The following is a 26,927-nucleotide window of genomic DNA, read 5'->3' as shown; positions in this document are numbered from 1 at the left end:
TTCCTTTTTAGTCATTGAAACTACTTTTATTGACCAGCAAACTACAAATTAACCCACTTTTAACTTGAAATTCATTTCTAAAGAAGAATATGTTCCTTTCAGTATCATTCCTCAAAATTTACACAGTGGTTGTACATTTGACACTTATTAGTTGCAATTAAACAGACAGATTGAACATACTGGTAAATGAAATAAGTTGCTCTGAAACATTCCATCTTGTTCTAATTTATAGCTGCAAATGATTAATGGAAATATGTATCAGTTGACAAAACCATTTCACAGCTAAGATGATCAGATTTATTACCGTAATTAGAGTTTCTTCATCGAAGCAGAAGTGTAGCAATTGTACATTCCAGGGCCCAAGAGTGGTTAGTGTGGAAAATGCACCCCCTTGTGGTTAGGATTTGTAATAAATATGTTACTGCATATCTGCTCTGGATGCTTCTGAACTAATTGTGACATTTTTCAGTACGTTTTGCCTTAATGTGTGCATACCTTTAGCCAAACGACAACTACCATCAGCAAATGTTCATTTTTATATAATAATGCATATATTTGTAACACTGCATAAGTGCTGATATCTGCAACTTTTTAAAAAAAAACATTTGAGGCTTGAAAGCAAAGGAATGTGATAAATATTTATCAGCCACATCCTTACTGCATTTAGTTCAATGTGTAGAAGCAGAAATCTTTCTTTGCACAATATTTCCCAATATCACTTGAAAAAATGGTGGCCTGTATACCTCTTGCAGCAGTCTTATGCTGACCCAACATGTTGAAAGATGACAATGCAACAGATGCAGTGTGTCTGATTTCCAACATGCTGTTATTGACTGAAAAATGTTGCAAGGTAAACGTGCCCTCCAGCTCATGACTGGAGTGGACAAAAACTGTGGAGAAGGCACCAATCTGTTTTTTGTTCACAAGAGTAGAATACAAGTAGGTTGTTTGTTCATCGTAAAATGGTTTGTGAGGTCTACTTTCACATTTGTTAAGTGTTATTGTCCTTCCTACATTAATTCTCTTACTAATGGAAATCAATCTCCTTTGTTTAGTATTGAATAAGGGCCAATGTATAACGAAATACTATCGCTGGCTGCAGAAAAATGGAGGCTATATTTGGATCCAGTCCTGTGCCACTATTACAATCAATGTAAAAAATGCCAATGAGAAAAATGTTATCTGGGTCAATTACCTTCTGAGGTAAGAAAATACAGTCATGCCAAGCAATAATATTTGATACTCAGTATCTAAAAAATCCCTGCAACAGGTTCCTTCAGTATCAGTTTTAGATTCATTGGGCACAAATATTGACATATTTACTGTAGTTATTGCTCATGTTTTTACACATGCAATTCATGTATTTATTAAGTTGCTCATGTCTCAAAATATTCATTTACATCAACCCATCTATCTGGACTAAATTAAACTATTTTTGCCAAAAAATGAATGGTAACTTAACAAACCTCCCCTACAGAAACCATTTAATTCTGCAAAATAAAATGTATAAAAGTAACATTAAACTATATACCACTAGACTGCAGTAAATTTATTGCAATCACTTCAATTACTGATAGCCAGTCATGGGACATAAAAAAGATAAGTAACTAGGAGAACCAATCCAGCATCTGGACTGGCATTTTTATATATGCAACAGAATTTGTAATAATATAACAATCAAATCACTATTCCACTGCCAGTTTAATTACAAACAAAGCATATTAAGCTTGTATAAAGTACATCCCCATTTGGAAACTATATGTTTAATACATTTCTCAGGTTTCAATAGAGAAAATAAGAATGTCATTAATATCTTAAATTTATATTTTTATAATTATATTTTAAACTTCAGTTATGATGAATATACAGAATATAGAAGGCCATGTTAAGTTTGTGTTTCTCTTACTATTTACAGCTTTTGCCTATAATGGAAAGGTAATTTCACACTGCCCTCTCAGGACCAAACCAAATGCCCAACAGGAAATTCAAACTTTAATTGCCAACTTTGATTATAATTCAACCACCCTTGACTAACGTTTTATCCAGTCTTTATCCCGATCAATAGATACAGTTCTCTGCGTCAGTGGAGTGTCTGATTTAAGTGCCAGGGAAATTGAGCAAAAGCAACTAGGCATTACAAACACATGTCCCTTGTTTGCCAATCAGAGAGTAACACTGATGGCAACAAGAAATGCACAACCATTTCCCTCTCAAGCAGAAGGAGGTTGCACTATATCTGAGTTCATCAGACAAAGAAAGAGGAGAATGTGGATGATTTGAAGCTGAATATAAACTCGGAGAATAGGATGGTGTGTTATAAACATTATTTTAATGCTGTAACCACAGTAACATTTCCTGTTTTCACTTCATTTTGACATTTGTGAATGAATTGAGGCCACCTCCACTCATCATATCTTGATCTGTGGATCATATACCTTGTGATAGGGACTCAGCTGCTGAAATTGACATGAACTGATAAATTACAAAAGGTCAACTGAAACTAATGTGGTGAGATAGGATACTTGGCTACTGAACAATATGTTCTTGATTGTGACCAAGCGATTAAGAAATGCAAAATAGAAATCAGTAAATTACCAGAAATAAAAGAGGAAGATACATAGAAACATTGAAAACATGTGCAGGAGTAGGCCCTTTGAGACCACCATCAATATGATCATGGCTGATCATCCTAAATCAGTACCCCATTCCTGATTTCTCCCCATATCCCTTGATTCCATTAGCCCAAAGAACTATATCTAACTCTCTCTTGAAAGCATCCAGTGAATTAGCCTCCACTGCCTTCTGATGCAGAGAAAATCAGTGGATATTTCATGTAGATCTGTTTTACATCGCTCTAAGACACTGCTTATTGAGCAACAGAAACAGCCTACAACGAGTTAGACTGTTCGGGTGTGTTCAGCAGCAAAAGATACTCCTCTAGTATCTTTGTTCAGCAGTAAGATGTTCTGATCATTATCTTCTCAATGTTACAAAATAAAGAATGAAATGGCAGTTGCATATCTAATGCACACAAACACTAGTCTCATTTTAAAAGCAGATCCAAGTGTATATCTGGTCCTTTCTTTAATTCAGATATCCAAAGTCAAGCTTCCATATCAATGATAATCTGGAGATCTGAATCTTTTTTTTAACTAGTGAAATTTAAATCTGAATACAAATTACATTTATTGGTGAAGACACAGACAATTGGAACAGCTTAGCGGGTCAGGCAGGATCTCAGGAGAACAAAGATAGGCAAAATTTCAGGTCGAGACACTTCTTTTCCTCATATCTACCCCATGACCATGATCCCACAGTCAAACTGTTATTTAAATTTCTACATTACAGTTATTGGGGTTGCTTAAATTTACGTTGATATCTATAAACAGAATAACCGGGTGATTATTCACATAGATTTATTTGGGCTAAGGTTTGCCAGTCAAGAATAGCATTAATACAAATTGGGAGAAAGACAAATAGAAACATGTTTATTTCCGAGTTTCGAAGCCAGTTTCGTATCTGGTGAACTCCACGTATGTATACCATATGCATTGATCGCTCAAGATAAACTAAACAAATCGCACAGCCTGTGCAGAAATGTGTGTGCAAAAAAAAGTTTGTAAAAACATTCCAGGTATAGAATACTTTTGGTCAGAATCTGACATGGCTGTTGCTTCACACTATTGAATAGTGTGACACTGCTGGTGGAACTGCTACCTTACAGCACTAATGACCTGGGATCGATCCTGACCTTGGGTGCTGTCTGTGAGGAGTTTGCATGTTCTCCAAAGTGGGTTTCCTCAGGATTTCCTCCTACATCTCAAACATGTGCCGGTTTGGAAGTCAATAGGTTTGTTGGCTTCAGTAAATTGCCCCTCATGTGTCAGGAATGGATGCAAAGTGAAATAACAAAGAACCAGTGTGAACGGGTGATCAGTGGTCAGTGTGGGATCGGTGGGCCAAACTAAACTAAACTAGTGTCTAAACTAAACTAAACTAATAACAATCCAATCCATTCAATAGATCAATGTCAGTATTAAGGCATTGCACAATATTCTGTCTACAGCACTTCATCTAACCCCTTCAATTTATATTTTCATTCTTTTCTCTCTCCTGTGTTTAAATAGGTTCCTTTTAAATGTATCCTTAATATTCATCTCGGAAATTCCATGTGGTAGTGAGCTCAACATTCTTCACATTCTATAAGTAAAGATGTTTCTCTTAAATTACTTTGGTCACTATCTTGCATTGCCTGCACTTTCTTTTGGTCTTCTTTACATGCTGGTACACCCGCTGCCTCCCAATGACATGGACCTGGGTTCAAACCTGACCTTGGGCACTGTCTGTGTGGAGTTTGCACAATCTCCCTGTGATTCTGTGGGTGTTCTCCGGGTGGTCTGGTTTCCTCCCACATCCCAAACACATGTAGGTTTGTAGGTTAATGGGCTGCTGTAAATTGATTTCAGTATGTAGGGGGTTGATGCGAAAGTGGGATAACATCGAACTGGTGTGAACAGGCAATTGATGGTCAGCATGAACTCGGTGGGCTGAAGGGCCCATTTCCATAGAGTATCTTTCAATCAATTAATCAATTTCTTTACAAAGGATTAAGTTCAAAACAGCCAGGATCCTTTATGGCAGTGCTTTTGTTGGGTGATTCATGTTTTCATTCATTTAAATAGATAAACTACCAAAGATATTACAAGCAAATATGAGGAATACAGCAAATAATGTTATATTTAAATATATTTGCTTTTGTGATAGTTTAGACAATGGAAAATAGGTGCAGGAGTAGGCCATTCGGCCCTTCGAGCCAACACCGCCATTCAATGTGATCATGGCTGATCATCCCCAATCAGTACCCCATTCCTGCCTTTTCCCCATATCCCCTGACTCCACTATCTTTAAGAGTCCTATCGAGCTCTCTCTTGAAAGTATCCAGAGAACCGGCCTCCCCCGCCCTCTGAGGCAGAGAATTCCAAAGACTCACAACTCTGTGTGAAAATGTGTTTCCTCATCTCCGTTCTAAATGGCTTACCCCTTATTCTTAAACTGTGGCCCCTGGTTCTGGACTCCCCCAACATCGGGAACATGTTTCCTACCTCTAGCGTGTCCAAACCCTTTATAATCTTATAAGTTTCAATAAGATCCCCTCTCAACTAAATTTCAGAGTATACAAGCCCAGTCGCTCCATTCTCTCAGCATATGACAGTCCCACCATCCCGGGAATTAACCTTGTAAACCTACGCCGTACTCCCTCAATAGCAAGAATGTTCTTCCTCAAATTATGGGACCAAAACTGCATACAATACTCCAGGTGTGGTCTCACTAGGGCCCTGTACAATTGCAGAAGGACCTCTTTGCTCCTACACTCAACTCCTCTTGTTATGTCATTGACTTTCTTTACTGCCTGCTGTACATGCATGCTTACTTTAATTGACTGATGAACAAGGACCCCCAGATCCTGTTGTACTTCCCCTTTTCCCAACTTGACACCATTTAGATAATAACCTTCCCGTTTTTGCTACCAAAGTGGATAACCTCACATTTATCTACGTTAAACTGCATCTGCCCACTCCCCCAACATGTCCAAGTCACCATGCATTCACATAGCATCCTCCTCACAGTTCACACTGCCACCCACCTTTGTGTCATCTGCAAATTTGCTAATGTTACTTTGAATCCATTCAGCTAAATTATTGATGTATATTGGAAATAGCTGTGGTCCCAGCACCGAGCCTTGCGGTACCCCACTAGTCACTGCCTGCCATTCTGAAAGGGACCCGTTAATCCCTACTCTTTGTTTCCTGTCTGCCAACCAATTTTCTATCCATGTTAGCACCCTACCCCCAATACCATGTGCCCTAATTTTGACCACTAATCTCCTATGTGGGACCTTATCAAATGCTTTCTGAAAGTCCAGGTACACTACATCCACTGGCACTCCCTTGTCCATTTTCCAAGTTACATCCTCAAAAAATTCCAGAAGATTAGTCAAGCATGATTTCCCCTTCGTAAATCCATGCTGACTCGGACCGATCCTGCTACTGCTGTCCAAATGTTCCGCTATTTTATCTTTTATGATTGACTCCAGCATCTTCCCCACTACTGATGTCAGGCTAACTGGTCTATAATTCCCTGTTTTCTCTCCCACATTTCTTAAAAAGTGGGATAACAAAAGTGGGACAGAAAGCAAAAACATTGCATTTATACTTTGTTATCCCCAGACTTCCCATTGAATCTTTCGGTAAATTAATTACTTTGAAATGTGGATAACATTGTAATTTATTAACACAGGTAGATTTTAACCTTGAGATGACCATGAATTGAAACAAAGGAACTCTGCTGGATTAGAACATTTAAAATTGCTTTGGAGTAATTGGTGAAAGGATAGTAAAGGGAGCTGAGGGAAATTGTCTTGGGTAAAATCCAAACAGTTTCTAACAGAAGTAATAACACATAAATTTGCAGCAGTGGATTGATTTTGTTCTGACATTCAGCATTCCCAAATGGATTAAAACGAAACATTCTTTGCTGGTTTATTTTAAAATGATTATAATGAAATTTTCATTTATTACTCCTGAAACTGAACATGTTAACTGTGTGCAAATTTACTTTAGAGCACTGTTGCTTCAAGTCATGCATACTGCTTGAAATGAGCCAAATATGAACACCCAGGAGACATTCAGACTATTATTTAACTGGTGTTAGTAAAAATACATTTCTTTACTCATTGTGTTTTATGGTAGAAAGTGCCAGGCGCTATTTTCTTGAGCTTCATGTCACCCACCGATGAAGAGATATGCATTTTGATGAGATGGACTTGTCTGTTTATAAAGCTCTGTCAACTGCATTTTTATTTTCCTTTGAAATGTTCTGTATTATCATAATAAAGGATGGCGATAAGACTGTTACAAGTAAGAATATTTACTGGTGTTATACAATGTTATAAGGAAGGGCCTATCCTATTTAGTAAACTTAAAGAACAGTCATCCATCCTGCTTCTGAAAGAATGAAGAATGCCACATCCTCTAACAGGATATCTTTCAACCTCAACTGCCTCAGTAGGATCCCTACCTGCTCTTCATTCCTCCAGAAGATTCTCCCCACCAAACACAACAAAGCATTGTTCCAATATTTTTCTTCTATTTATTTTTCTTGGGCTATCTGCCTCAGCATCCTATTTTTTTCCTTCTTCTATCCCATCGTCCTCAACTCCCTCTGATCCACATCAAATAAACTCATGACTTTATCTTCCTCATTCATGTGCACTTAGATCCATTTGTGAAGGGTAACCCTTGGGAAGGAAGAGTTAATAATAAGTGGCAGCACTTGATACCTCTGGGAACAGGGAGTAAGATAACAGTGGGATCGAAGCCCCCAGGTTATAGGGAGACCTGGTAGAAGTATATACAATTTAGAGAGGGTTAAGTAGGGTAGACAGTCCAATCCTTTTTCCTCGATTGAAATATCAAATATTAGAGGGTTAGCTTTAACATTAAATGGAGATGTGCCGGGTCAATTATTTTTTTACATAAAGGGTTGTAAGTGCCTGGAACATGCTACTGGCGGTAATGATGGAGACAGATACAATAGTGGCATTTAAGAGACTTTTGGATAAGCACGTGGATATACTGGCAATGAAGGAATATGGATTAAGTGCAGACAGATTAGAGTTACTCTTGGCATCCAGTTAGGCACAGTCATTATGGGCCAAACGGCCTGTTCCTAAGTTATACTGTTCTATTTATCTCCTATTCATTCTCCCAAAAGGTGGAAGAGAGAACAGGGAATGGCCAGGTGACGGGCAAACATGACAATACTTTCAGCCTTCCTGATGCAATGTACCGTGAAGATGGACTGGATAGAAGGAATTGACACGCCTGTGATGGACAGGGCTGTGCTCAACACTCTCTGCTGGGTCAGGCAGTCAGAAGCAGAGCAGTTCCCATACCAGGCTGAGATGCATCCCATCAGAATACTTTCTATTGTGCATCTGCAGAATTTTGAGCAAATCTTGACGGGCATGTCGAAATTTCTCAGATGCCTAGGAAAGTGTGAAGGGACCAGGTTACTTTGTTGGTAATATGGATACTTAGGTATTTGAAGCTGTCAACCATATCTACAGCAACAAGACGATAAGGACAGGGTTGTGTTTCCCCCATTCACTTTTCTTAGAACAACCTACTCTTTGAACTTGATGATGTTAAGGCCTGGGTTACTGCGCTGACACCAGGATGCTAGATTCTCAATTTCGTTCTTGTGCTTTATCTCATCGTCCTCGTAGATCTGGCTAATGGCCGTGGTGTTATTGGTGATGTAGTTGGTCATAGAATCATAGGTGTTCAGGGAGTAGGGCCAGGAACTGAACACACAACTATGAGGAGCACCATCGTTGAGGGTCAAAGTAGAGGAAATGTTATAAGCAATTCTAACCGACTGAGGCCTGCCAGTCCAGAGGCCAGTTGCAGATAAAGCCCCTCAATTCCAAGGTCCAGAGGTTTAGGAATGAGCTTATTCTGTGTTATGGTGGTGAAGGCAGAGCTGCAATAAAAGCATCCTGACATAATGTTCTAATTATCAAAGGAGAACCAGGGCTGAATGTAGTGCAAGGGAGATGGTGTCCTCTGTAGATTTCCTGCACCATAAATAGAACCAGACCTACTAGTGGCTCAGTGTAAAAAGCAGACAAAACAAACTGATTTGTAATGTCATTGCCATAGTAATGTATGCCATGTGACTTCCATCCAGTTTATCAGTTGTGCACTGTTCCTGGTGCACATACATTCTTTCAGATCTCTCTGTTTTTGCGTTGCCCGAGGTGTGGAAAACGCTGGGTGTTGAAATATGGAAATCTGCCTCATTTCTCCATGGCAAACAATCTGAATTACAGAGGTTCCTCTGTACTTAGTTTTGTATAACTAAGAGCAGTCTAGTCTTACTCTGAAAACCATGGTTTTCTCTTCTTCTCATTTGGGATGTGGGAATTGCAAGCAAAGCAGACCACACATTGCCCATCCCAATTGGTAGTTTGTTTTATTTATTTTCTGCCAGTGCATCCACAACTCTGATTGGTAGGAAGTTCCTAGGTTTTGACCCAATGTCAATATACACCAGGGAGAGGACTTTCCTTCGAATTTCTGGTTGGCGGAAGTCATGCATCAGGAAGGAATGAGAAAAAGACTCATGATGATTTGTTGTAGTGCACATGACAAGATGGTGTCTTGGGACAATGACTTTCTCTTGTACGGTGTCAAGTTTCTTAAAGATTTCTGAAATTGCATCCACTGTGGAAATCTTGACTTGTGCTTTGGATGTAACAGAAATACTTTGAGGAATTGGGGATGATCCATTTACTCCAGAAATGACCAGTCTCTGGTGGGGAACACGGCAACGGTGTTGTCCTCTTTTAATTGTGGTCATTGGCTGGCACTCTGGAAGTGGAAATATGATTTACCAGGTATCAGTCCAGCCATGGTTATTGTTCAGCTCTTGCTGCAGCTGGAGCTAAACACAGTAATCTTTATCGTATCTGACCTGATGGGGAGTGAGCGATTGATGAACCATCTCAAGGTGGTTAGCCTGAAACAATTCCTCTGGAAATATCCAGCGACTATGAAGTTTGGTTTCCAAATACCATAACCATTTTCATTTGTTCCTAGTGTCTCTCCAAGTGCCCCTTAACCAGTTTTACTTAAGTTAAATATCACGGAGATGAATTTATAGTCACAATGCCTCCATATCTTTCCAAACAACGTTCTGATATGTTAGCTCTATATTTCTCCCCACCTTCAAGCATTTTGTTTTATTTCAGATATCCAACATCTGTAATGTTTTCATTTTAGCTTCTATTTGGTGCAGACCAGGCTTGGCTTGGATCAAAGTTAATCCCCGCCACTTACTTTTTGCACTGTAAACAATGAAGATAATCTGTTTCCTGAAAAAGTGCTCAAAAGGCAAGGCACTTTATTGTGTTACCTATAGAAATTTAAATTATTTGTGATGAAGTGAGCATTTGAATAAAATTACAAAAGCAAACAAAAATAACAAATGTTGAAAATTTGAATTAGAATCTCAGCAGGCCAGGCAGCATTTGTGGAGGCAGAAACAGAGTTAATGTTTCAGGTCGATGACCTTTCATTATTTTGTCACCTGAATGAAACTTATTTTAATTTGTCTGGAGAAGAATCTCTCAATGTCTTGAAGAATGTGTTTTACTCATTTCTCTTTAATGCGAGAAAATAACAAATATTTAGACCCTGAAAAGATATTTGACAATTGGTGTAGACAGAGTCTAATGTAAATGTTATTTTCCTAGCGACTTTGAACATAAGGACATCCCGATGGATATTGCACAGCTTCCTAATCTTCCCGAGAAAACCTCTGAATCGTCTGAGACTTCTGACTCGGAATCTGATTCTAAAGAAAACTCAGGTATTACTAGTAACATTAAATCCAGCACTAGCTTTTTCTGCCAAATCTAAATGTTTTTGTGGATCAAAATTCTTTGTGTATTTTTCTTACAGCTTATTTGCATTGCCATTATTTATGGTTGACAAATATTTAAAAACAAGTTAATGACAACAAAATGCAAAACATGCAAATACAAGTCAAAGGGTACTGCTATCTCTGTTTACCAGAAGCATACATTTGAGTATCTGAATATGTACCACATCCTCTGGGATGGATCATAACATTGACAGGAATAGATTACAAATTAATAGGTTGATGTTGCATTATGACAGATCATTTGTAAGGACAACAGCTACTTACAGGTGTCTTTCACTGTCTATTACTTTAGGTTGTCTCTGCACTAGTTTGATTATTCTTAAACCAGTAAATTTTATTCTATCAATTACTGAAATTTGATCCAGGCTCTATGTAATTCTATGGTGTAATTACGAGCACGCCAACTACAGGACTTCACGATATTGTAGGCTGCAGTCCAGTAGATAAACCTCACGACCTGGAATTTGCCATGTGGGTCCCGTTGCTTGCACTTTCTGTTGTTACCAGCCACAGATCCGTAAAACTGAACTTGCTGCTTGAGAGTCCTTTGTTGAGGCCTTAATGTAACTGGGTTAGACAAGCAAGCCAAATAATTACCCACCCACAGAAAGCCAGTAACAAATGGTAAATCCACACGTACACATTACCACCCATCAAAGCTGTCAAGCTTTTGCAATGTTCCTAAATATCACCCCTGACAGTCAGAAGCATGCTAAAACTATTAACAATGAAAACAACAGGAAAAATAATGTAACTTTAACATAAATCTTCTTCTTGCATATGGCGTGCACAGCCTAAAGTTGTAAGACAACTTGTTCTGTTTGATCTTCTGTTTGTGCACGCCAGGTTAATTGCATTTGTCGAAACAGGGTGGACCATGTGAAGGTTGCAATCTCCCACCCCGTTAAATAAATAGGACACTACTGCAAACATTACTGATTTAAAATAAATAATTTACCTAATTCTTATCTATCTTTCTTGCTGCTTTAAACATTTCCATTGAAATGAATGGATTTGTGCATCTTGGATCAGGTCCAACCTGGAACCAGTTCTCTGAGCAGATTCCCCAAGTACGCAGTTCAGCAAATTTGTACACTTTGCACCTGCACGCGGCTGGGATTCACCGATCACCAAATTAGTTTTCCTAGTTTGCATGTGCAGGTGCCAAAGTCCTGCACTGGCATGTGTTTCCCCAGGAAAATGCCAGGTATTCACCACAGAACTGCCAGCATTTCGGAGAAATTGACAGCTCAATGCTCCAGAGATTCATTCGGCGTCACAATTTGTGGCATTTATGTCCCTTTTTCACAGCAAAGAGCTTGTTAGAGGGAATCACACAGAATTGGTGATACAATAACAGTCTTGCAGGGATTTCACTGAGAGCCTTGGATTAAAATCAAAGCATTATTATTTAAGCATTGAGTCCATATTATTCCTTCCTGTAACACTTGCCATCTCATCCATCATTTTGTCTGTGGCCTCAATGGACTCATCTCTCGGCCTGCTCCCCAAACCAGTAGTACTTAGATAGCATTGAGGGTACATATTGATCCTTTTCTGAAGTTGAGGAATACCTCGCCAGATTATCTAATTACCTGACATACAGTAATTTCAAACTGATTTCACAAATTGAATAGCTTTATAGAAACATAGAAACATAGAAAATAGGTGCAGGAGTAAGCCATTCGGCCCTTCGAGCCTGCACCGCCATTCAATATGATCATTGCTGATCATCCAAATCAATATCCCATTCCTGCTTTCTCTCCATACTCCCCGATCCCTTTAGCCGCAAGGGCCACATCTAACTCCCTCTTAAATCCAGCCAATGAACTGGCCTCAACTACCTTCTGTGGCAGAGAATTCCACAGATTCACCACTCTCTGTGTAAAAAATGATTGTCTCATCTCGGTCCTAAACAACTTCCCTCTTATCCATAAACTCACATTTATCTGTTAGCAATGTAAATCTTGCCCACTGTTGATAAATTCATCTTTTAACCTAATGAAGGCAGTGTGGCAGTAAGCACCGGGTGCAACAATGGAAGTTGTACCATTGGAACTAGTAGAACAAAGAACACAGAACAGTGCAGCACAGGAACGGGTCCTTTGGCCCACATTGTCTTTGCTGAACAGGATGTTAAGACCATATCTTATCTACCTGCACATAATCCATATCCCTCCCTTCCATACATATTCATATGCCTATCCAAATGTCTCTAAAATGCCATTATCGCACAACCACTGGCAGTGCGTTCCAGGCACTCACCTCTCTTTGTGCAAAAATCTAGCCCCACACTTCTCTTTTAAACTTTGTCGCTCATACCTTAAAACTATGGCTTCTAGTATTTAATTTTTTTCATCCTGTGATGAAGGTTCTGACTGTCCTCCCTATCTGCGTCTCATAATTTTATATACTTCTATCAGGTCACCCCACAATCTCCAGCATTCCCCAGAGAAAATAATCCAACTCTGTCCAACCTCTCTGTGTAGCTAATACCTCCAGGAAGTATTCTGGGAAACCTCCCCACACCCTTTCTTTCCAAAGCCTCCACATCCTTCCTGTAATGTGATCAGATGCATCTATCCAAGATGGTGCCCTGAGCATGCCAGGCCCAGAACAGGATCTGCTATCATCCATTACAATCAATCGACTCTTTTAAATCTTTATTTCAACAACAGCACTAAATGTTGTGCCCTTGATTGTATTTATGTATACTTTTCTTTGATTGGATAGCATGCAAACAAAAGTTTTCACCGTACCTAGGTGCATGATACAATAATAAACTAAGTAGTAATAGTGAGCAATATTAAAAGGACTTGTTTTGGCTACAATATCTAATTCATATGGCAGATAATTCTAGTTGCGTCACCAATATTGAATAATCTCCTGAAATAGTAACCAAGGAATGACACTGCCAGTTATTCTTCCAATAACTGCCTTTTCTGAGATAACTGCCTATCATACATAAATAATGGCGGATATTGATTACAACTAAAAACAGTGCTCATTATCAAAGTAGGGAGGTTAATTGCCACAATTTCTCTCACTGCCACTACAGAGAAATTGAATGTAGATAATGGTTGCATGTTTTATTCATATAATCAGACAGCACGGAAACAGGCCCTTTAGCCCAATGTTCATGTTGACCAAAATTCCCTATCTAACTGGTCCCATTTTCCCAAAAGTGTCTTTTAAAGCCTGTGATAGACATTATAATACTGGGGCATCATAGAGTTCATTTTAAGCTAAAAGTCTTACAACACACAACATACATAGCACACTTAATGGTACTTTATGACTGATCTCATTTGCACTTCAGTTATTAATTACATTTCCTACAACTTCTACAATTTCTCCATTCTCTGAGTAAAGAAGTTTCATCTGAATTCCTCCTTGGTTCTATCAATGATTTATATTTTGTACCTATTATTGTACATCAGCCTCTTTCAATTGATTTCTCTTGGGGGGAGTTAAATAAAGGAGCACAATGCAGAAGTATTACCTTTGGAAGCTTTGGTTCCATGAGTATTTTTTACCAAGTGTAAGGTAATATCTGCAGCCAAAACGTCTGAGTAAACAAAAAGGAATGAATCATTGAAGGAAACCAAGCAATTCACCATAGAGAATTTCATGTAAAAATGTTTTGAATTGAAACAGAAAAATCCGGTGCAGAGGTTTCATAAATGTATCACTTTGTGCTGTGGATGAATAGATTTCTGCAAATTTTGCATTTGTAGATTGATTTGAAATTGATCATTTTAAAGATTGCAGGTGTACATCATTTTACATTTGTTATTCTGCTCTTCACTAAAAAGTTAGCATTGTGGATAGTAGTAGAATATGCTGATGCAATTGTACGACCCTTTTTAATTGGAGAATTAGCAGATTGTAGCCTGCTGTGGCAATGACCCTTCTTTTAGCTAGAATCCTGAAGCACGTGGCAGCGTACCCCTCTTTTCCCTTTTGCCAGTGAGTTGCGGGCACCAGATGTAAAACCCTGCTGAATTTTGCCACTTCTAGACAGATATGAAATTGTCCCCATCCACAAACCGGAAGATATGTTTGGGAACTGACAATGTGAAAGGTATCAGAGCCTAAAATCAGACAGGCAAACATTACCAAGATTATTTTGTGGGCCTTTGAAAAATGACACAGCAATGTTGCCTGTTATCGGCTGTGGGCTGAGGTGCTTTTTCATTTCATTTCGTGACCCAAATCACGTATCTACCTGTATTTTTAACATATTGTGTAAAAATATTATAGAAATCATACCTGAAACTCGTCATGAACAAAACCTACACATATTTTTAAAATATGAGAAAAACCTCAAATTTTCCGAGTAGTAATTGTCCAATCAATGCACGTTTGACATTGCGTCGGACGCCAATTGACCAATCACGTGCTTTATTTCATGGTAGCTAGGCAGTGAGCTCTCTGCGATCATGGCTGACTCCTAATTACACCAAAACAATAGCAAGGTTTCGAAGGAATAAAGGTAATGCTAACGTTGCTGATAATTTTGTTTTACAATTGATGTATCTTTGTAAAGTTATGATGTGGACTGTTAAATAAAAATGATAAATAAATATGTAGAGCTAGGATTAGGATTAGGGTCAGTCAGTCAGTCAGTCAGTCGGTCTGTCAGTCAGTGGGTCGGTCAGTCGGGCTGTCGGTAGGCCGGTGAGTGTGGTAAAGGATCGGTCGAGCTGCCGGTAGGCCGGTGGATGCTGTGAGGGGTCGGTTGGGCTGCCGGCTGGCCGGTGTTGCAGCGAGCGAGTGGGCGGACTGACGGAGCCAGCGCTATGGGGATGCTGAAGATGGCCAGTGCGGCGTGCAGGGCGGTGCTGCTCACCACCATCATCACCATGATGATCCAGAAGGGCATGCTGGCTGAGGTGGACGCGCTGAGCGGCCACACGTATGGATCCCACAGCCGGCCCCAAAGCGGCTCCAGCTCCAGCCGTGGGCAGCTCTGGAAGAGGGGCGAGTTAGGGTTAGGGCTGGGCATTTTCCTGTCAGTGGAAGATGCCTTAGCCTTCCCCCAGCCTGGCACTGCCCCAGTCCCACTATCGCCGTGACCCCCACTCTGCCCACTGGCAGTCAGTGGGGTTCAGTAAATGGGGGAACGCACAGGATCTGCCCTCACCCATTAATTAGGCTGGTTCAGGGAAACAATTATATATAATTAATATAAATAATAGAAATAATTATATATAATTATATATAACTCCAGTCATTCACAAGTCATATATATACATATATATATATGTGTGTGTGTGTGTGTGTGGTATAATAATATATGGTTTAAATAGACCGCAGCACGGAATTAGGCTCCACATAAAGTAATATGAGCATTGAGCACTAGGTGGCGCATACTTTTCGATCTAATTTTCTAATTAGCTTAATTAATTAGTGTGCAACTTTTGACAATGACGAGTTATGAATTCCTTCTCAATTATATTTTATCTAAATCTGTGCCAAATTTCAAGTAGATACCAGACATGGTTCACGAAAGTTGCATTCTAGACACATTTTCAATTCTCGGCCCTCAGCCTATTAGAAGGTAAATGTATATTTGCATTCTGCACTTTGAGCAAAGTCATTCACTTCTGGTGTAATTTACAAACATTTTTTTTAAATGGGAACTTATCTAAGGCCCTTTGACATCTGCTGCTCCTGTGTTTCAACATTGAGTGCATGAATACATTTACAAATTGAAAATCTGGTCATAACTGTCCAGCAGTATTAAATTCAGCAAAAAGTATGAACAGATATAAAAATAACCGATATACAAGGAACTGCAGATGTCGGAATCTTGAGTAAAACTCAAAGTGCAAGAGGAACTCAGCAGGCCAGGAAACATCTTCGGAGGGAATGGACAGGCGATGTTCCATGTCTGCACAGGGGCCCCGACACAAAATGTCACCTGCGCATGCCCCTCAGAGATACAGCTGACCAGCTGAGTTACTTCCACACTTTGTGTTTGACCAATAAGAATGACTGATTTGTGTAGGAAAGAACTGCAGACGCTGGTTTAAATCGAAGGTAGACACAAAATGCTGTAGTAAATCAGCGGGATAGGCAGCATCTCTGGAGAGAAGGTGTGGGTGATGTTTCGGGTCGAGACCCTGCTCTCCAGAGATGCTGCCTGTCCCGCTGAGTCACTCCAGCATTTTGTGTCTAGAATGACTGATTTTATTTGTATTGTGTACATAATGCCTTATTTACTTTCTAGACTACTCTGTTATGTGGGAGGGTGTGAATGGTGTCTGTTATAAGTAAGTATATTTATCCAAGGACTGATTAACTTCCCCCTCATCTCTCCCAGAGGACAATGAGAATTCCAAGTCAGACGAGAAGGGAAACCAGTCTGAGAACAGTGATGATCCGGAGTCAAACAGGAAGAAGCAATCTGGGAGCCACTCTGACCATGAAATGAACTGCAATGATGATGACAATAGCTCCAGCAACCAGGACAGCAGGGACAGTGACGATAGTTTTGAGAATTCCGAATACGAGAGTCCGAGAGTAGCCGAAGGCAGCTTTGGCACTTTTGGTTCCATTCAGATCAAAGTAGAACGATATCCTGCCAGTGAATCAGAGCTGCGCTTGCCAAGCCGTGAATCTGTGACGTCAGATAGTGCCAAGGATTCGGACAGTGCCGGAGAATTGAACATCCAGCCTTCCAGCAAACACCAGAAGAGGAAGAAGAGGAGAAAACAACAGAAAGGAGGGAGCGTCTCCCGGAGGAGGCTGTCCAGTGCTTCTAGCCCGAGTGGACTTGACTCAAATCTATTAGACCAGCCACAACTGCTATCTTCACCAAACAGTGCCTCAGTGCTTAAAATTAAAACAGAAATAACAGAACCTATAAATTTTGATAATGATAGCAGCATTTGGAATTACCCTCCCAACAGAGAGATTTCAAGGAATGAATCCCCCTATAGTATGACCAAGCCCCCAAGCTCTGAGCACTTCCCCTCTCCACAGACCAACACCAGTTTACATGTCACCATTCCAGACTCTGTTCTCACCCCACCGGGGACAGAACACAGTGCCAGTCGTAAAACTCAATTTAGCACCTCATCCAGCACTACCTTAGCTCCTACCACAGACCCTCTGTCCCCTCCTCTATCAGCCTCTCCACGTGAAAAGCAGCTCAGCAGCACCAGCACGACCAGTTCTGTGCTGTACACCAGTGACCTGGAAACACTGCAGAGGTTACAGGCTGGTAATGTGGTCCTCCCCTTAGTTCATAGAGTGACAGGAACCTTGACTGCCACCAGCACTACTCCTCAGAGGGTGTATACCACCGGTACCATTCGGTATGCTCCGGCTGAGGTGACCTTTGCCATGCAAGGCAACCTGCTGCCTAACGCTCATGCTGTCAATTTTGTGGATGTTAACAGTTCCAGTTTTGGGTTAGAACCCAAAACGCCAATGGAAATGCTCTATCACCACGTACATCGAATTAATATGTCAGGGCCATTTGGTAGCACTGTGAGTGGGGCCAGTCTGGCCCAAATGCCAATGGCAAATGTGTTCACTACATCAGAGGGACTATTTTCCACACTTCCGTTTCCTGTGTACAGTAATGGTATTCATACCACACAAACGCTGGAACGTAAGGAGGATTAAACTACGACCGTAAACTGTGTTCAGTATTAAATTTTGAGGCATAGACAATGTTTTCAGCTGAATTCTAGTGCTAGCACTTTGAACTTGAGCAGGTCAGCTAATGCCATTCAATACAGCAGTTCTCATGTCTCGAACTATGACTAATCATTCTGTAATGTAAAGAGTTATTTTTTTGCCTTCAGAAAGTTGAATTACCAGTTAATTGTAAATGTTCCTTCCAAGGTGTGTTTTCCTTTGCATCTTTGTGAAGATGCCTTTATGTGTACATGCCTCTGCCATAAGATGCAAATGCAATGGTGAAGAGATTGTAAAATGAAAGAATCACAGATTTTAATCTATAAAGATCTTGATATGATCAAGGTTGAAGGAGGTAAGTATAGAAAGGTAACCCTGTTTGACTAAGTCAGACTTTAAAGGGTTTTTTTTTCTTTTTAAAAATAGGGTATAGTATTTTGAAATTTTATGCAGAGTTTAATTCTTTTTTATGATTCAAATTTTTCTTACTTGCACATAAAGCAATTTGGGTTCTTACATAATTTGATTCTGGCCTGTGACTAGAATGTTAAACTCATGAAAACTGTAGGAAGATGGAATCCATGTGTAGTTAATGAACCATAAGTAGACATTACTTCTGCTACCATGGTGCTACAATTATTAATCTTTGTTGTCTTCATAAAATATGCAGCATATGGGCTGGAATTTATGGGAGAGTGCTGTTTTGTACTAGACAAATGTTAGTTGCTAGCTTGCGGCTGCAATCTCCTCATTTCTTACGACCAGAATCTGTGTTAGCATTTTCTGCAGCCATGCAAACTTTACCTCCAGACTAAAAAAAACAATGCCTCATGCAGTTTTTATAGTCGTTCTGCCTTTTTTCAAAGTGCTTTAAGGAAACTCAATAAGATTGAGTTGAGGCGAAAAAACTTGCATTTATTTTCAGCTGTATTTTTTCTCAGTATAACTGAGACTAATCTGCAACTTAAAATACCATTGTTTTAGAATTTAAGAAGAATATTTAACATGTTATGTTTCTTTATTCTTTTGTTTACTGAAATAGAGAAAATTCTAATTGTACTTTAGTTCGTGCTGAAACAGAAATTCAAGATTGGGTTTATAAGCTTGGAATAGGTACACAACTCAAAACTGCACATAGACTCACAATTCTATTTTTCTGTCATCATTTTGCCAAATACCACATTCTAGTGTTTGACACTATTTGTGATTGTCAGTATAAATGCTTCTTTCACTCCATCTTTGGCAGCTGTTCATTAAGGCATCTAATAATGAGAGTGAGATCCGTAATGTGTACAATGTGTGTGTGTGTGTCCTTGACTGTCAGTTCCATTGCAAAGTTTAATGTGTGTTACTATATGCAGTATATACTAAGCTAATGTGGCAATATTGTCCTTTGTCTTCACTGTGCTTTATCTCTAGTCTGTAATGGTCAGTTTCATTACCGCAATCTTCGTGAACCCGTGATTCTTGGGAGATGATGTTTTTTGTGTGATGGCCTTCCTCTGTAGTGTCACCTTATTGCTGCTTCCACTGTCTGTATACCTTTTGTTTCTGCTGTTGCTTTGCTGTGTATTCTTCAGACCTCTCTCAGAGATAAAAGACTCTTAACTAGCTCATGGTTAATGGAACCATTTTCACAAAGGAATTCTGGGTATGACTTATCTTCCATCTTGCCAAACAATGCACTAAATAGTCAGGCTCAGATGTATGTGACAGATTGCCACCATGGAGCCTCAGCTACAAACATTCCCAGAGTCCCTTGTGCTCTAATTGCAAACAACAGCTAAAATAGCAAAAAGCTGTTTTTTTTAATGTGTCTGTGTTGGTGTCAGATGGTTTCTGGTGATTTGAACTAACAATAATCACAGCTGCTGTCAAATCACATAGTGTTTCAAATTACAGTATGAAAATTTCATCACCTGTGAAGGCTGTGTCTGTGTTTTTAACTATTTCTTGTACAAGTATATAAAATATTTTATGAGGAATTGGTGCCAAGTAGCTAAACAATGGGGTGAGGGGTTCTGTTAGTATCAATGTTAACAGTGTTACAAACTCTACAATACAAAACAATTAAAAGTAAATTTAAAGAGACAACTATGGTACATTTATTTTTGTGGTTCAAACTTCTAGCTAACTAAAGCTAACCTTCTGAGTGCCTGGCTTATTTAAAATAACATTTCATTGATCACAAATAATGCTGCAATGTACATATTTCATTTACAAAAAGGATTATTTTATACTTTTGTAGATTATTTCATCAATTCAAAGAAACATGTCATACATGGTTATGTAACTTGATTTTATCATCCTGCAAATGCCATATTCATAATAAACTTTTCTTGGATTTGTTACTATCTGGCATCTTTCTTTTACACATGTATCCAAACTATTAACACATTAAACTAGTAACAAAGCTTTAACATCTCATGCACATAATATCAATATTATCATAACCAGTAATCTATATTTGATGGTGGTTTTATTTACTATTATATATTTATGAAGGTATGTATAAGACTAAAACAATACTTTGAAATGTTTTTTTGCTGGAAATTGTAAAGGATGTTTATTCACACGTGTGTAGCATGACAGTCAGTTATGCTAAACAGCTTCCCAAAATCTATTCATTACAAAGGAAGTGTGCAGTCAATATTTACTGATGTGTTAGTATTGATCTTGATATCTGCCTTAATCAGAATGATATATAACCTTGTTTAAAAAGCCAATCCCATTTGGGAATAGTGGGCAGCTTATGTGTTGTCAATGTATTTATTGAGGACACAGTTGGAACACCCGGTACACTTATAATTTCATACAGGGCCTTGAATGTTCTGTGCATTAATTCTAAACTTATTATGATTAATTGTACCACTCACTTTAAGTATCAATTTTGCCATTTTCTTTGAATAGTTTTTCTATGTTTAGTTATAGTGGGAAGCAAATGAACAAAGGGCACATTGTTTGTTTTTATCCAATACAGTATTCCATTTATTCTCCTGTCTATTGGTCAAGGATTATGAAAGATCTTTTGAGTGATTTGCACTTAAGCAAGTGCTCCTTGTAAAATAGTCTTAATGTGCAGAGTACACATTAATATTATATGTTTTTTAATTGCTGAATATTTGTCACATGGCCTTTTTCAAACGAGGAAACGTTGAAATATTCAGATTTGAGAGAAATCTGATAGCTTAACTTTTTGTGTTTTTTTTAACCAAAGTCATTGTTTCTTCCTCATGAGGATTTTATAAAATACCTGTCAAACCATGTTAGTCATTACTTGGGAAGACCTTTGGTTTGAACAGCAGGAAGACGATCCATTTGCAGAACAAAAGATAAACTTTTTATCGGAAACAAAATAATCCAAAGACATTGATGCATACTGTAAAACAAAGTATTGAGATTAAAGCTCACAACACATAGCACATGCTACACTTTAACTATACTACACTAAGCCTGTATACTACAATTTGAATAAAAGAGGATGTTCTAACTGGATTTTGTGAATATCACTGTGAAAAATGGTGCTGCAGGTTTCTCTAAAGAGTAGCTAAACTGGATCTACAAAGTGACAACTGACGAGCATTATATTTCTACCTCCCCCCCGAATTCCACCCAAGGACCAAAACAGTCTTTCCAGGTAAGGCAGAGGTTCAATTGCATCTCATCCAACCTCATCTACTGTATCCTCTGTTCCAGGTGTCAACTTCTTTACATCGGTGAGACCAGACGCAGGCTCGGCGACCGTTTCACTGTACACGTCCGCTCAGTCCGTCTTAACTTACCTATCTCCCGGTTTCTCCCCCTCCCATTCCAAATCTCACCTTTCTGTCCTGGGCCTCCTCCATTGTCAGAGTGAGGCCCAGGGCAAATTGGAGGGTCAGCACCTGATATTTCACTTGGGTAGCTTACACCCCGGCGGTATGAACATTGAATTCTCTAACTTCAAATAGCCCTTGCTTTCCCTTTCTATCCCCTCCCCCTTTCCAGTTCTCCCACCTGATTCGATTACATTCTATGTTTGTCCCTTGTCAGCTATTCCTTCTCTCCAGAGATGCTGCCTGTCCCGCTGAGTTACTCCAGCATTTTGGGTCGACCTTCGATTTAAACCAGTTATTTCCTACACATCCTGATCATTATATTTTCTTCTCCATTGAATCTTCAGTACAGCATCTTTTCAAGTAAATGTTTACTGTGATGGAACATTAATGACGTTGCTTATATCTTGTTTCCATTCAAAGATTGAAAATATTAAATGTTGAAATCTAATTTGATCAGGTTTACCTTACAAGAAATAAATGTAATTTGTAACTATTTCATACCAATGGAGATTCACAAGGAGGATTAAAGACCGATAACTTAACAAGGGAATGAACCCTTCAGAATGATGTCCATCTTTGACATGTATCAGGGGGGTATATGAAATACAAACATTAAACATTGGAGCCACTCAACAGGTCAGGCAGCAACAATAGAAAGCAAAACATAATATTAAGATTAAACGTTTAACCGTTTCAGCAGAAGTTTGATCTGCATTTTATGAGCAATGTTACGATGAGGGATTGAGATTTAAAAACCCCGCTTCAAGTCACGCATGCGTGTCCCACTTCAAAGCAGCGGTGTTTAATTTCACAGGAACTATAATGATCTTTCATAGTAAGATAATAAAAGATACCAGTTATGGCCATATTCATACGAGGGTGGGAGCGGAGCATCTTGAAATCCCTATTGAACTCCTATGGACATAACAAAAAAACTGTGATCGTGGTCACGTCACAGTCAAATTTTAGGAGTCACGTAACCTTCTTAAAAGCTCTTGAAGAGAACTGAATGAAATTTTCAGCCTTGGGATTGGGAAGAGCATTCTGAAACAAATATAAAAAACAATCTATACAAAGATGTTGTGTGGTATAAAGCAAAAAATATAACCCAATTTTAAAAATTTACTAGATCTAAACCCTGTAACCATATCGGCCAAATGATTATTTTTTTGAACCTAAAATGTTTTCTTAATGTCCAAATGATATTCACAAATAAACTGGTTTATAAAACCTGATGGAAAAAATCTCATTTATAAATGACCCTCCTGGCCAAATGGGGATTTGGTCTGTTCAATTGCTGTAAATACAAGTCATTTAAATCGGCTTTCTGCTGGGTTCCTGTGAAATGAGAGTTTAGAACATCACATGTCTATTTGTGCCATTTTGAGCCACCTTGATATAGGGATATAAAGACCCTAAAATGACAGTTTCTGCTAAGAGAAAACTTTAATAACAGGGTTATATACATGCCCCATTTAATGTAAAAATAAGGTATATACCTTTAATTAGTTTGCTTGTATAAACACCTGGGTTTGCGATAGGGGGAGTGAGAGATAAAAATTTTAAACTACTCTAACCGATCTGTTTTCTTTTAAAAAATCCTAATGACAACACCAGTTTCGGGGTGAGAGCGATTTTCCGTTATCCAGGCTCTGTTTGCTTATTGGCTGGACTTGTTGTGCGGTAAAAAACGCGTTGAGCATAACCCGCCCCCTCTGTTACAGAGGTGAAATCACACGCTGTTATGAGCTACAAGCTCCTCAGCATGTTGAGAAACGACACCCACGTCCCAGATTTCGGAGTACCTGGGTTGCTTACAAGGGGTGCGCTCCCACCGCGTAGTACCGTTATCTCTTTGAGGCTTGGTAATTGGAGAGTGCACTTGTGGCACTATTACAGCACTGTAGCTCCATTGATTATCCTAATGCCAGGCATCGATCAATCCCAATACCGCCAGAATGTTTTCCCGAGATTTTGCATCCACAGTCCCTGCCCACTAAGTGTCCAAGGTACTTCTTCCGTGTTTGACAGTCTTAGTTACAGATGCCCGAGACATCATCGTCTGTCTGACAGTATAGTGGGTCTGGAGGAGACTCTACAAATCACATAAATCCATAGTGTAAACTACATGGAGACTCCAGTCACTGAGATAAATCAACAATTTTTGGCAATGTTCTGTGGGAACATGGTTCTAACACTCTGCCCTGATCACTGAAAACCATGATTAGAGAGGTCAGTCGGGTACTCTGAAAGGATATGTTGTAGCTGTGGAATGCAGGTTAGAGCTGTTGCTAGTACCCATTGAGCAAAAGTCCGAACGGGGGGAAACCTGCCCTATGAGCTTACAGTATCTGTGGACGACAAGAACTGAGTTAATACTACAGAAGATAATTGTTCAGGAGAACGAATTTGAGTACAGAAAAAGCATGGGGCTTGAATTATGCATTGCTTTTGTTCTAAAAGGTTTGCAATTGCAACGTGCCCAGATGGAAAATGTTTTGTTCCTGAAGCTTGACTTGAACATCGTTGGTATATAGAAACCCGCAACTGACAACCAAGAGGTCATCATGGGATAGAGAATTAATGACTGAAACTAGGATATCTGGGGTCATGTTTTAGGGTTAAATCAATGATAATCTGCTAAGCCTATCTGTGTTTGGTTTTTTTAATAAATAAGTTCAATGGGCATGAATGTTGTACAGGTGAATCTACTGTGCCTGAAATGAATGTGGGTCTGTCTGTATAATGGGTATGAAGGACAAAATGCCCTTCTGGTGTCTGATGTGGTGAATGGTTATTGGGACCGTGAAAAGGGAAGTGGATCAGATAACCCTGAAAGACTGCTGAGGATTGGCTTCTGAAAACTGTAGTGATGATATACGCAAATAACTGTAGATGATGAAACTCCCCTACCCTCGTAGGCCCTATTTTAACAGAAGGACAATAAGGTTCTGGTTTAATATTTCTTGGAAACGTGTGGGATGAGAGCTGATTGCCAGCGAAAGTCTATCTGTACTCTTAACCAGGAAGGAGAGGGTTTGAGCCAGACCCTAAAAATGGATCCTGCAGGTTATATTGATTTCTGACACGTGAGGTATGAGCCACATTTTTTATGGCCTTGCCTGTGGCTGGTATCATGCTCCAAAATAGGGCTTGCGGTGGCTTAATGAGACCCAGAAGTCTTGAGCTTAGTCCACACACACGGTTCTTTGATTGACAAATGGTAGCATTTTTTGGGGTCCTAGTGTAGTTGAATGGCCGCCTTCCACTTGTAGTTCAGTTCATATTGCATATTATTAAACAGATCTAGTGCGTCTTGATGGTCTTTGAGGATATTACGTTTAGTCCAGGGGTGCGGGTGTATGCTATGATGCCTTCCGTCAATCCCTTGAAGGTTCTCTGGATATTGAGGTCAAGGTTCCTGATTTTACGTCCATATGCTGCCAAATGCAGGGGTTTTGCATGTGTTTTTGTTTGGGCACTGGCCCTGTATACCTCACCGTTGCCAGGTGGCAGATGTCTGGCACAGTGTTTTTAAATTTTTTCCCTTGTTGTGGCGTATGTGGCCAGACATATAGTAATACTATTGCCATCCTGGATCCAAGTCTACCCATGTTTGACTTGGCTAAAGTAATCAGCCACCATGTCCAGCAGAGTCCCTGCTGTGTTAGGATCATGGGACGCTGTATTACCAGGCTCTGGCCCATCAGGGTCCTGCCTACTCTTTTTTATAGAGTTAGAGATCTCTAGGGTCCCGCACGGGTACCCCTGTGGGGCTTAACTGCTGCCCACTTGTCTTTTGTTCTGCGGACCCCTCTTGCAAGTCAACCCCAGAACTGACCCACAGTGCTCCCCTCTGATGGGGTAGAAGCATTGTGCAGCCCTCAAAGAGGTACTGCTGTGGTTTTATCACGTTGGAGCAAGGCTCCATACACCGCTTCTTCCCGCTCCAGCCCTCTCGGGCGCTGGTTGCCGGTGGTTTTATGCAAAGTCGGACCCTTCTGAGTCCACTACCTTGTTTAATTTGTGTCTAGCCTACCGCTCGGTCACATGGATCTGGCCGGTGCGGGGCCGACATCGGGCACAGCTGATCCCACTACGGTTGATCCAAGTGCCGCTGGCTGCTGCTGGCTGCCCGCTGTTCCATGGTCCTCCTTCTCCAGTTTTGTCCTTCCTTCCGTGAAGTGGATATGGCCGGTGAGGGGGATAACTGGCACAGCTGCTTCCATCTATTCCTTTAACCTGGCTTCAACGCTCTCAGCACTCCTGGCTGCTCCTTTATCTTAGACCCCTGGGACCCACCCCCGTACTGACGGTACTGGTCCCTAGTGGTCGTTGCAGCCGGCCAACCCCACTCTAATGCCCTCAATTCTGGGCACTCCTACTTATATGGTCCTTAGCTAAGGGACATATAAGACATTAAAACTGATGATAACAGCTACTATAGTTTTTATTTAATATATATGGTCCGTAGATAAGGGGTGTATCAGATATTAAACTGATAAGAACAGATACTACACTTGATCTTAGCCAAAAAGCCGAGAAGCGATTATTGTAACTAAAACCCCGATGGGACTGACCCTGGTACTCACATACTGGTCCCTTGTAGTAGATTGCAGCTAGTCAACTGCAAAGTCCTTTGCTGCCGAGAAATGAACTTTCTCACCATGCTGGAGCGAAGTTGGGCACAGGTGTTTTTCCCTCTCCGGGAATCGATGTGCCCATGCTGCTCCTGCCGTTGCCAGCTCCTCACGAAGTGCCAGCTGCCACTGCTGCTGCCTGTGCTGCTGCCGCTGTCTGTGCTCCTGCCGCTGTTAGTGCTGCTGCAGCTGTTAGTGGTCCTGCAGCTGCCGGCTGCCACTGCTGCTGCCGCTGCCGCTGCTGCTGCTGCTGCTACTGCTGCTGCTGCTGCCGCTGCCGCTCCTCCGTGGTTCTCCCGCCGGCCTT

The 26,927-nt window shown here is 40.1% G+C and overlaps 1 protein-coding gene and 1 pseudogene across 12 annotated transcripts in view; one reads left to right on the top strand and one right to left on the bottom strand.

Annotated features, from left to right (window-relative positions):
- LOC129700259 (neuronal PAS domain-containing protein 3) overlaps positions 1–20,519 on the top strand; it is a 791,362-nt gene extending 770,843 nt beyond the window's left edge. For 9 of the 12 annotated variants that reach the window (XM_055640580.1, XM_055640579.1, XM_055640574.1 and 6 more), the window contains 3 exons: positions 1,056–1,203; positions 10,319–10,434; positions 16,838–20,519. In XM_055640580.1, coding sequence (XP_055496555.1) covers positions 1,056–1,203; positions 10,319–10,434; positions 16,838–18,147 — 1,574 coding nt within the window. In that variant the 3' untranslated portion in view covers positions 18,148–20,519. The remainder of the gene's footprint in view (positions 1–1,055; positions 1,204–10,318; positions 10,435–16,837) is intronic. The other 3 variants (XM_055640569.1, XM_055640571.1, XM_055640570.1) reach the window with 3 other exon arrangements.
- Positions 20,520–26,422: 5,903 nt separating this feature from the next.
- Positions 26,423–26,530, bottom strand: LOC129700624 (U2 spliceosomal RNA; annotated as a pseudogene).
- Between the last annotated feature and the right edge of the window lie 397 nt (positions 26,531–26,927).

This window comes from Leucoraja erinacea, chromosome 9, assembly GCF_028641065.1.
Source record: "Leucoraja erinacea ecotype New England chromosome 9, Leri_hhj_1, whole genome shotgun sequence".
Taxonomy (NCBI): domain Eukaryota; kingdom Metazoa; phylum Chordata; class Chondrichthyes; order Rajiformes; family Rajidae; genus Leucoraja; species Leucoraja erinaceus.
The sequence above is the reverse complement of the archived record's forward strand: the minus strand, read 5'-3'. Positions and strand labels throughout refer to the sequence as shown.